General features: G+C 40.1%; 1 protein-coding gene across 1 annotated transcript; it reads right to left on the bottom strand.

Annotated features, from left to right (window-relative positions):
* Positions 1-10185: 10185 nt before the first annotated feature.
* Positions 10186-11417, bottom strand: OR10S1 (olfactory receptor family 10 subfamily S member 1). The gene has a single exon (XM_006746477.2). The coding sequence runs from the start codon at positions 11345-11347 to the stop codon at positions 10289-10291; it is 1059 nt and encodes a 352-aa protein (XP_006746540.2). The 5' UTR covers positions 11348-11417; the 3' UTR covers positions 10186-10288.
* Between the last annotated feature and the right edge of the window lie 685 nt (positions 11418-12102).

Raw genomic sequence — 12102 nt, 5'->3', positions numbered from 1 at the left:
TTTTCAGAGTCCATCGTCTCTCATGGTTCGTCCACCCCTCCGATTTCCCCCGCTTCATTCTTCCCCTCCCGCTACCTTCTTCTTCTTCTTTTTTTTTTTCTTAACATATATTGCATTATTTGTTTCAGAGGTACAGATCTGAGATTCAACAGTCTTGCACAATTCACAGCGCTTACCAGAGCACATACCCTCCCCAGTGGAAAATCTCTGCTTTTTAAAAATATTTTTATTTATTTATTTGAGAGAGAGAGAGAGCTAGAGAGAAGGAGCAGGAGGTGGTGAGAAACAGGCCCCCACTGAGCAGGGAGCCTAATGCAGGGTTCAATCCCAAGACCCTGGGATCATGACCTGAGCTGAAGGCAGCTGCTTAACCGACTGAGCCACCCAGGTACCCCAAAAATCTCTGCTTTTTAATTGGCCTTTCCATTTCATTTATTTAGACCATTATTGATCTCTTGATGTCTGAGGGCTTACTCTACCATTGTGTTGTTTTCTACTTGTTTCCGCTGTTTCTTGATATATTCTGTTTCTCTGCTTCTCCTTTTCTTGCCTTCCTATCAATTACTTAACCTTCTCAGAATTCAACTTTGATTTATACTTAGTGATTTGAAGTATTTCTGTCTGTCTACTCTAGTTAGCACAATATACATATGTAACTTACATAGTCTAGTGGTATTGACATTTTACGACTTGGAGTAAAGTGTAGAAAACTTGTTTCTATTTACTTCCCTTTACTCTTTTCCATTTTAAAAAACTGTCTTTAGTATTTCCTCTACATACATTGAGTATCACATCAGGTGGTATAATTACTTTTGCTTCAAATGTCAAAAAATAGTTTAAAAAATCATGAAGATAAGTCTATTTTATTTATCTCTATTTTTCCACAGTCAGTATTTCTTCCTTCCTGGAGTTCCAGGCTTCCTCCTGTGATCATTTCCTTTATGTTCTGTATACTATTTTAGCCATTCTGAAAGGGTCAGTATGTTGAAGACAAATTATGTTAGATTTCCTTCATCTGGAAATGTATTTATTTCCCCTTTATTCCTGAAGGATATTGCTGCTGGATATAGAATTCAAAATTAGTGTTGAGTTTGAGATATTCTTTATAGATTTTGGATCCTAACCCTTTATCAGATATGTCATTTGCAAATTTCTTCTCCCATTCCAAAGGTTGCCTTTCAGTTGTGTTTATTGTTTCTTTCACTGTGCAGAAGATTTTATCTTGATGAAGTCCCAATAGCTCATTTTTGCTTGTTTCCCCTGCCTCAGGAGACATCTAGTAAGAAGTTGCTCTGGCCGATGTCAAAGAGGTTGCTGTCTGTGTTCTCCTCTCACATTTAGGTCTTTCATCCATTTTGAATTTATTTTTGTGTATGGTGTTAGAAAGTGGTCCAATTTCATTCTTTTGCATGTTGCTGTTCAGTTTTCCCAACACCATTTGTTGAAGAGACTGTCTTTTTTCCACTGGATATTCTTATAAAACTCAACTTATAAAACTTATAGAACTTATGAAGCTCAACACCAGGGATGCCTAGGTGGTTCAGTCAGTTAAGTGTTCCAACTCTTGATTTCAGCTTAGGTCACAATCTCAGGGTCCTTAGATCTAGCCCTGACTTGGGCTCTGAGCTGGGCGAGGAGCCTGATTGGGATTTTCTCTCTCCCTCTGTACCTCCTCCTGCTCGCGTGTACACACACACTCTTTCTCTCTCTCTCTCAAAACAAAACCAAAAACTCAACACCCCAAAAAAACAATCCAGTTTAAAAATCGGCGGAAGACATGAGTTGACATTTTTCCAAACAAGACATACTGATGGCTAAGAGACACACGAAAAGATGTGCAACATTATGCATCATCAGGGAAATACAAATCAAAACTACAGTGAGATATCACTTTACACCTGTCAGAATGGCTAAAATTAACAACACAGGATACAAAAGATGTTGGCAAGGATGTGGAGAAAGGGGAACCCTCTTACACTGTTGGTGGGAATGCAAACTGGTGCAGCCACTCTGGAAAACAGTATGGAGGTTCCTCAAAAAGTTGAAAATAGAACCACCCCATGATCCAGCAATTGCACTATAAGGTATTTACCTAAAGGTTACAAAAACACCGATTTAAAGGGATACACACACCTTGATGTTTATAGCAGTGTTGTCAATAGCCAAATTATGGAAAGAGCCCAAATGCCCATCAACTGATGAATGAGTAAAGAAAATGTGGTATATATTTATAGTGAAATATTACTCAGCCATTAAAACTCTTGCCATTTGTGGGGCGCCTGGGTGGCTCACTGGTTAAGCGTCTGCCTTCGGCTCAGGTCATGATCCCAGGGTCCTGGGATCGAGCCCCGCATCGGGCTCCCTGCTCCATGGAAAGCCTGCTTCTCCCTCTCCCACTCCCCCTGCTTGTGTTCCCTCTCTCACTGTGTCACTCTCTGTCAAATAAATAAATAAAATCTTAAAAAAAAAAACCCTCTTGCCATTTTTAAAGATTTTATTTATTCATTTATTTGAGAGAGTGAGAGAGAGAGAGAGAGAGAGAGCACACGAGAGGGGGGAGGGTCAGAGGGAGAAGCAGACTCCCTGCCGAGCAGGGAGCCCGATGCGGGACTCGATCCCGGGACTCCAGGATGATGACCTGAGCCGAAGGCAGTCGCTTAACCAACTGAGCCACCCACCCTCTTGCCATTTTTAATGACGTGGATGGAGCTAGAGTGTATTATGTGAAGCAAAATAAATCAGAGAAAGACAAAAACCATATGATTTCACTCATATATGGAATTTAAGAAACAAAACAGATGAACATAGTGGGAAAAAAAAGAGAAGAAACAGACTCTCAACTATAGAGGGCAAACTGAGGCTTACTGGAGGGGAGGTGGGCAGTAGGATGGGTGAAATGGATGATGGAGATTATTAAAGAGCGCACTTGTTGTGATGAGCACTGGGTGTTGTATGTACATATTGAATCACTAAATTCTGCACCTGAAACTAATATTACACTGTATGCTAACTGGAATTTAAATAAAAACTTGAAAAAAAAGAATTCAAAATTGGCAGTTCTTTCTTTTCCGTTGAAACCCCTTTCTTTTCTTTCTTTCTTTCTTTCTTTTTTTTAAAGATTTTATTTATTTATTTGACAGAGAGAGAGACAGCGAGAGAGGGAATACAAGCAGGGGGAGTAGGAGAGGGAGAAGCAGGCTTCCTGCGGAGCAGGGAGCTGGATGCGGGGCTCAATCCCAGGACCCTGGGATCATGACCTGAGCCAAAGGCAGATGCTTAACAACTGAGCCACCCAGGCGCCCCTAAACCCCTTTCTTCTTCACTATTTCAGATGGGGAATCTTCTGTCATCTTAATCATTATATCTCTGTAGGTTATTTGTCACTTCTCTCTACCTTCATAGAAAATTTTGTTTTGTTTTTAGTTTTCAAAAGTTTGACTATAATGAGCCATGACATGGATTTCTTTGGATTTATGCTAAATTTGGTATAGCTCTTGAATCTGTCTTCCACTGATTTTGAGAAAATTTTAGCTACTATGTTTTTGTTTGTTTGTTTATTTCAAGTTTTTATTTAAATTCTAGTTAGTTAACAGAGTGGCTGTGGTACCGTTTTACATTCCCTCCAGCAATATATGAATGATCCAGCTTCTGCACATCTGTGCCATCATTTCCTATTGCCACTGGATTTTATTTTGGTCATTCTAATGGATGTGAAATATCTCATTGTGGTTTTAGTTTTTATTACCCTCATTCCTGATGGTATTGAACATATTTTCATGTGCTTATCTGGCAGGTATATGTCCTCTTCAGTGACCTGTCTCTTCATATCTTTTGCCCTTTTTCTAATAGGAATGTTTAATTGTTCTTGTTGTTTTTACCATTGAGTTTTGAGAGTTCTTTCTTTTTCTTTTAAAAAATATATTCTAAGGGTGCCTGGGTGGCTCAGTTGGTTAAGCGACTGCCTTCAGCTCAGGTCATGATCCTGGAGTCCCGGGATCGAGTCCCACATCAGGCTTCCTGCTCCGCGGGGAGTCTGCTTCTCCTTCTGACCCTCCCCTCTCTCATGCTCTCTCTCTCTCTCATTCTCTCAAATAAATAAAAATCTTGTAAAAAATTTAAAAAATAAAAAATAAAAAATACATTCTAGATACATTCTAGGAAGTCCTTTGTTGGGTATGTGGATTACAAATATTGTCTATAGTTTATGTATTTTTGCTCTTATCTTTATTATTTCTTTTTTTCTGTTTTCTTTGGGCTTCTGCAACAGGTATTTTCCATTTTATTTATTTATCTATCTATTTATTCAATCATTCATTTATATCATGGTGGACTGATGGACATTTATTTTATATTTTAAATTATAATCCATTACTGCTTTATTTATTCTGTTGCTCAATTTATTCAATTTTGGCTATTGAGAACCCTTTCAATTGGCTCTTGTGTCTCTTTTTATTTTATTTTTTAAAGATTTATTTATTTGAGGTGGGGGAAAGGGTAGAGGGAGAGAGAGAGAGAGAGAGAGAGAATCCCAAGCAGACTCCCTGCTGAGCATGGAGCTTAACATGGAGCTCGATCCCATGACTGATCATGACTTGAGCCAAAATCAAGAGTCAAAAACTCAACCCACTGAGCCACCCAGGTGTCCCAGCTCTTTTGTCTCCTTGACATAACCATATCTGTGTGTATGTGTGTGTATATGTGTGTGTGTGTGCGTGTGTGTGTGTGTGTATAGTTCAGCACTTCTTTGCTTTCTGGTACCACAAGATGCTCCAGGCTCATCTTTCTTGCCCAAGTTCCTTTCCTGGTTTCTTTTATTGCAGAACATCATTAGAAACTAGGATCTAGGCACTAGATGGACTTGCTGCTACTAGGGTATCATTGTTTCTAGGCTCTCTAAGCTGACAGAACAAGGAAATATATGTACCTACACATATCTATAAATATGTCCATATGCAGTCATCTGTGGCTATATTCAGTTAAACATGAGTCCATACTGATGACTCCAGTTCTAGTCCAGTACCACTTGCTTTCTCTCCTTGCTTGTTTGTAAGTTGCCATTTCCCACAGTAAGGTACTTGATGCTTACCATCTGCTATTGACTTACCCAAGATTTTAAGAAAGATTGGTATTAATTCTTCTTTAAATGTTTGGTAAAATTCATCTGTGAATCCTTCTGGTCCTGGGCTTTTCTTTGTTGGGAGGTTTTTGAGTACTTATTTAACCCGCATATTTGTTAACAGATCTTTCAGATGTTCTATTTCTTCATGATTCAGTCTTGGTAAGTTTTATGTTTCCTGGAATTTAGCCACTTATTATGCATTACAAAATTTGCTAGTCTATATTTGTTCATAATAGTCTCACATGATCTTTTTCATTTCTGGCCATCAGTTATAAAGTCTCTTACTTTATTTCTGATTTTATTTCTTTGAGTTTTTTCTCTCTTTTTCCCCTTAGTCTAGCTAGGGGTTTGTGAGTTTTGTTTATCTTTTCAAAAAACCAACTCTTAAACAAAAAAAACCCAATTCAGTTTTGTAGATTTTTTCTCTTGTTTCCCTGTTTTCTATATAATCTATTTCTACTCTAATCTTTATTATATCCTTACTTCTGCTAACTTTGGAATTAGTTTGTTCTATTATTTTTTTCTATTATTATAAGATGTATGAGGGAACAGAATATAAAGATAGGTAAATTATTTGAAAGTAGAACCAGTGGTTCCTGAAGGATACCTGGGGTTGACACCATGCTCATGTCTGTGTGTATATGTTAGTAGCAGTGACCATGCACAGATTGTGTTCTGTTAATTTTTTGCTATGTAACAAAACATCCCAACATTTAGCATCTTTTTTTTATTATTATGTTATGTTAATCACCATACATTACATCATTAGTTTTACATGTAGTGTTCCATGATTCATTGTTTGTGCATAACACCCAGTGCTCCATGCAGGACGTGCCCTCTTTAATACCCACCACCAGGCTAACCCATCCTCCCACCCCCCTCCCCTCTAGAACCCTCAGTTTGTTTTTCAGAGTCCATCGTCTCTCATGGTTCGTCTCCCCCTCCGATTTCCCCCCCTTCATTCTTCCCCTCCTGTTACCTTCTTCTTCTTCTTCTTCTTTTTTTTTTAACATTAGTATCTTAAAACAACAACAATCATTGATTTAGTTCCAAGTCTGGAATTTGCGCCAGGTATGATGAGAAAGGCTCATCTCTTCTTCACTTGGTATTCCCTGGGGCAGCCTGAGGTTAGATGGCTCAGTCCTATGGCTGGTAAACCCATACTCACTGTTGTCTCTGAGAACTTAGCTGTTGAGGGCCCAGGGCCTTAACATCTCTTCCCGTGGCCCATGGCTGTCTGCCCTTCCTCAGAGCATGGTGAGTAGTTCCAAGAGTAAGTGCCTTCGAGAGCCAGGGAGAGGCTGTGCTGCCTATAGTGATCCAGCCTGAGAAGTCACCTAGCACCTTCCAAATTCAAAAGGCGGGGGGGAAGGACCCCTTACCTCTTGATGGAAAAATGTCATCATTTCTTTTCAAGAAGGTTTGGGATGGATGATACTATTGTGGTCATCTTTGGAAAATACAATCTGCCTCAATATCTCAGAATTTATAAACCTTTATTGAGGGGTTTAAAAAGAGAGAGACTGAGAGAGAGAGAAAGGGAGAGAGAAAGAGAGAGAGAGAATTATCTAAGTTCAAGGAGTCCTACGCAAACTTTGGGGCATCCTTATTTCAACATGAACCTCCCTTAATTAAAGAGTGGTAAAACTGGTTCTTGAACATATGACTCCTAAGCTTACACATTTCCACAACATTCTGGGGAAATATTACCTTGTCATAGCTTCTCTAAATCTGTGCTCCCCCAATTTTAATGTTTTCAGATATTACCCTAATTTACATAGCACAACCGTTAGCAATCATTAAAATGGGAAGTGGATATAAGCTTGGCAATAAAAACTAAGTAACAAAATATTTTCAAATATTATTTTATTAAATTCTAGCATTGCTTGTGAGGGGGATACAACTATATGTTTTACAGATTTTCACATTATTAAAACAACATTATTGAAATCATATATCACTTGCATATTCATTATTTGAATGGCATTGCTGCCATGGAAGTCCTTCATTCGATGAGGCTAGTTAGTCCACCTGATCAATTTCCTTTGCACACTCTACCTTCAGGAGTACTGGTGAACTTCTCCCTCAGAAGCTCCATGCCATAGATGACTAAGAGTAAGGACGCTTAGTCACTCTTGTAGCATGTTCTTCTCTGCAAGTTATCCCGCCTAAATAATAATGCTTTTGTTTCCTGTCCCTTTTCCATATTCATAAAAAAGGGAATATCAGTCTACGCCCTATTGGCATTGCCAGGGGGCTGAGAAAATGATAGCCCTATGCAGTTGTCCTCCTTTTGTTAAGTATTGCTTTCATTTTAATTAATACTGAGTAATTCTCTAGTCTGTTTCCCTTAAATTTCAAGTGAACCTGTAATGTTATAAATATACCAAGTCTCCTAAATTTAAAAATCTACCCTAAAGATCAAAATATCTAAAAGGTGAAAATAATCAGGAGGAACAATTTGTCTCTTTTCCCTACTGGATGAAAAACCAATTTTCTGACTTGATACCTTTATTGTGAAGAATGGATAGTTTCTTGTTTGATTTTCAGATCTTGAATATTGAGTTGAACAAATATTTTATAGAGTTAACCTTTGGTTGGGACATATACTAGGTATAAGGGGTCTGTGCTCTTAAAGTTCTTATAATCCAGTTATGCACATGACACATTCAATAATTATGTAAGACAGGATAGCTTTAGTGCCATTGTTGAAGCTATAATAAATCAGTGTGATGAAGAATCCATGCTGACTGGGTCAGATATGAAATGGAGGAGCAGAGTTTGAGAGAGCGAAGGATTCTCACTGGGTAGACAGGTATAGAAGGGTTAGGGCCAAAGTTGAGAAGAAGGGACTGGAATGCTATAGGCACAGTCTTCTTCTGTGATGTATCCTATTATATCAACAAAGCAGCCATTTGACGAGATAGAGGAATGCTTTAGGACAGGACCATACCTTGTTTTAGCTCTGCCTCCCATTCTATGTTTGGCTCTCCCTATATTCTTTTTTTTTTTTTTAAGATTTTATTTATTTATTTCAGAGAGAGAGAGTGAGAGAGAGCATGAGAGGGGTAAGGGTCAGAGGGAGAAGCAGACTCCCCGCCGAGCAGGGAGCCCGACGCGGGACTCGATCCCGGGACTCCAGGATCATGACCTGAGCCAAAGGCAGTCACTTAACCAACTGAGCCACCCAGGTGCCCGGCTCTCCTTATATTCTTAAAACCTACTCTATGGGAATAATGAACTTCTCTGGGTTCCTTCTGGCCTTCCTACAGATATATCAGTAACTCTGAGATACTAGAACAAAGGAGATTAGCTCTGAATTTTGGCTGAGTGCTGCATCTTCAATGCATTTCTTCCTTTTTTTGATGTATTTTTTCCCTTCCGGAAATGCCAGTTCAGATCCTGCTTTTATGGAGGATGAGGTACTATTTAAAGATCAGGGAATCCTTATCTCAAAGAGGAGTGCCCTTGGTTCAAGGTCTAGCATGATGTTGAGACCTCTAATGTAATTGGGAGTTCATAAACAGTGAAGGCTAGATTCAGTTCTCTCTAAGGTATTCTGGTATAATTGAAATGTGGGGTCTCTGAAGTGATACAGATGTGAGTTGAAATCCTGGCTTCAACTATTACTGGTTCCATGACCTTGGAAAAGTTATGTCACCTCCTTCAGTCTGTTTCCTTGTCTGTATAATGTGATTAATAACATTGTCTTAAAATATAGTTCTAAGGAGGAATAATATAAAGTAACAGGCACAGTACCTTGTACATATGTGTGCTCAAAACGATTATGGTCACTATTCCAATGCTAACACTCTTTCGATTTGTTCCCTTTACAATACCTCTAACATAATTCTGTAAAATGCCTCTCCATCTCCAATGATATCACCCAAGTTAGACACTGTTTCTCTCATGTCTAGGATGTTATAATGGTCAATTAACTGGTCATTCAACCATTTGTCTCTTTTCCTCTCTCTTCTTACTTATCCCATGTTTTAGCATTTATGAATGTGGCTGCTTCTTTTTCCTATAGAAGAACAGGAGAAATAAAGCAGCAGAATGCCTGGTGCATAATCCAAACTATTTTTAAAAATTTTTTATTGTTATGTTGATCACCATACATGACATCAATAGAAACTCTTTAGTCTGACATTCAAGGCCCTTTTTCAGTCCATAGAGTACTTCTGGGTCATTCACAGACTTTTTTGAACACAGCACTGCTCCACCCACTTATATGGCAAGCTGCTCTAACTAAAGCCTTGAGTTATGATTTGTTACCTTGGAGGCTAGAAATATATATATTTTGTGTGATGCTTCCTCCGTGTTCAATGAAGATATCAAAACCCTGCCAATTCTTCAGAGATACTTTGAACCTTAGCTTATATAATAAACTCTCTTTGACATGCTTAGCAGACTTGGTAAAAAAAAAGGGAACATTTATTTTACACTAGGCACTTAACATAATTATATCATTTAGTCCTCATAAAATCCTACAAAGTAGTTATTTTTAACCTTACTATTAATAGAGGACATTGAGACACCAAGTACTATAAAATTTGCCCAAGATTCTAAGTCTAACTGACTGGTGGGATCAGGATTAGAATACTGGTAGCTCTAACTTCAAAATCCATGTTATTTCAACTACTTTGTTATGTACCATCTTGATTGGGAAAGTAAAGATAATGACACTTTCTAAGTGACCTTGAGCAAGTCACTTTTCTCTGTGTAGTTGTATTTTACCATCTTAAAAATGTGGTTTGTTCTCTCAAGCTAGGTGATACATAGGTAAAGTCTCATTTATTATTTGTTCATTTCATTTTGTTATCAGTATTCTTTAATACTGATATTTATTTAATCAAATTATTGCATATGAAATAAAGAATCATTTATTAAAACAAGTGAAGGTATGAACAGCATTTCACATACCTCTGAGCCATGGAACTTAGATCTTGAAGATACTCTTAGACAACCCCTAACTGTCCTTCCATTTTATGGATGGAGAGTTTGTGACTGAGACATTGAGAAATGTCACTTGGCCAAAGGGAGGGGGGGAAAGTTCGTGGCTGAGCTGAAACTCAGTCGCACTGATTCCCACTTGAATGATTTTCCCTTCCCATCTTGCTATGGGAACAGTTGTTTTCTTGGCAGGCAAATAAAGAGTCCCAGCACAGGTCAGGAGGGTGGGCTGCCTGCTGGAGGATCTCGCGAGCCTCGTCCTAGAAGTCTTTGCAGAGCCCGCTTGACCTCCTTGTTCCGCAGAGTGTAAACGAAAGGGTTGGGCATGGGAGTGACGACTGTGCAGAAGACAGCAGGGGCCCCAGCTCCTGCCTCCCCGGAGTGAGGCTGCAGGTAGATGCAGAGAGGTGGCTCATAGTACAGAGGCCCCACTGTGAGGTGGGAGGTGCAGGTGGAGAAGGCACGGCGCTGCCCTGGGCGGTGCGGATCCGCCATGATAAAGACGTAGGATACAATGATGAGGAGCAGGCAACCTGCAACCACAACGCCAGTGTTGGCCAACATGACAAGCTCATTAACGGTGGCATCTGCGCAGGCCAGCCTGAGCACCGGGGGGATGTCACAGAAGAAGTAGGCAATGTGGTGGGGACCACAGTAGAGCAGGCGGAAGGTGAGGGAAGTGTGGATGGCAGAGTGCACAGCACCTACAGCCCACGTGAGTCCAGCCAGTCCTGCACACATCCATCTGTTCATGGCCACTGGGTAGTGTAGGGGTTGACAGATAGCTAGGTAGCGGTCATAGGCCATGACCGTGTGTAGGAAGCACTCAGTGCTGGCCAGGAAATGGAAGCAGTAAAGCTGTACAGCATAGCCCTCAAAGGAAATCACCTTCCCATCCACAGTCAGGAGGCCCGTCATGATCTCGGGCACGGTCACTGTAGACAAACAGGCATCCAGGAAGGAGAGGTGCCCCAGGAGGTGGTACATAGGGGAGCAGAGGTGAGGGTCAGAGCCCACAGTTATGAGAATGAGGAGGTTCCCGGTCAAGGTAATGCTGTAGATGAGGAGGAAGAGGAGGAAGAAGAGGGTAGGATGTTCAGCTGTGTACATCAGACCTTCCAGACAGAAGTGGCTCACCACAGTCTGGTTGGGGTCTTCTGTCTCCATGGCCATCTTTTCACACACAAAGTGGTTAGTTATCCCCCTTTGTAACAAAACTGACATCAACAAACATAATAAACAGCCATTCCTCTTGGCTGAAATGTCATTAGCCATTGGGCTATGCCGGCTTGGTCTTGCCCTATAAATTAGAGAAAGATATACAGGTTCATTTCACTCTTTTGACATGTTCTAGTGTTTTCTTGTGGTTGTTTCAAAAATGAATCTTTCTTTCTTTCTTTTTTTTTTTAAAAGATTTTATTTATTTATTTGAGAGAGAGAGAATGAGAGAGAGCGAGTACATGAGAAGGGGAGGGTTAGAGGGAGAAGCAGACTCCCCGCTGAGCAGGGAGCCCAATGCGGGACTCGATCCAGGGACTCCCGGATCATGACCTGAGCCGAAGGCAGTCGCTTAACCAACTGAGCCACCCAGGCGCCCCCAAAAATGAATCTTTCAACATGGGGGATCCACAATCTGAGGCACATAAAGGACTGTAACAATTACTTGGAGAAATGCATTCCCTAAATAACAGCAATATAAATATGGATTGGAAATCTTATTCTCATGGACCATATCTTTTTTGCAAATATTTCAGAATTGTGATGCCTACACTCTCCTAATTTACTCTGCCATACTGCAGATGTGGATAAGCAGGCTCTTATTGCCATGTGACACTAAGGAGTTATATCCCATCCTTGGAGGTGAATTGCCCAGACTTTGGGTGCTGTTACATCAGCCCGGAACCCAGCAGTTCCATCCATTCTTCACTCAGAGGGAGTTCTTCGGAATTAACAGCCACCCATAGCCAAGTCTCAAGTGGATGACAACGAAGCCTTAGAGAATTGGCTGAATAACTAGAAGGACAAATTGT

This window comes from Leptonychotes weddellii, chromosome 11 (assembly GCF_054177405.1).
Source record: "Leptonychotes weddellii isolate Sample4059 chromosome 11, ASM5417740v2, whole genome shotgun sequence".
Taxonomy (NCBI): Eukaryota; Metazoa; Chordata; class Mammalia; order Carnivora; family Phocidae; genus Leptonychotes; species Leptonychotes weddellii.
Note: the sequence above shows the minus strand (reverse complement) of the source record. Positions and strands in the feature narration are given on the sequence as shown.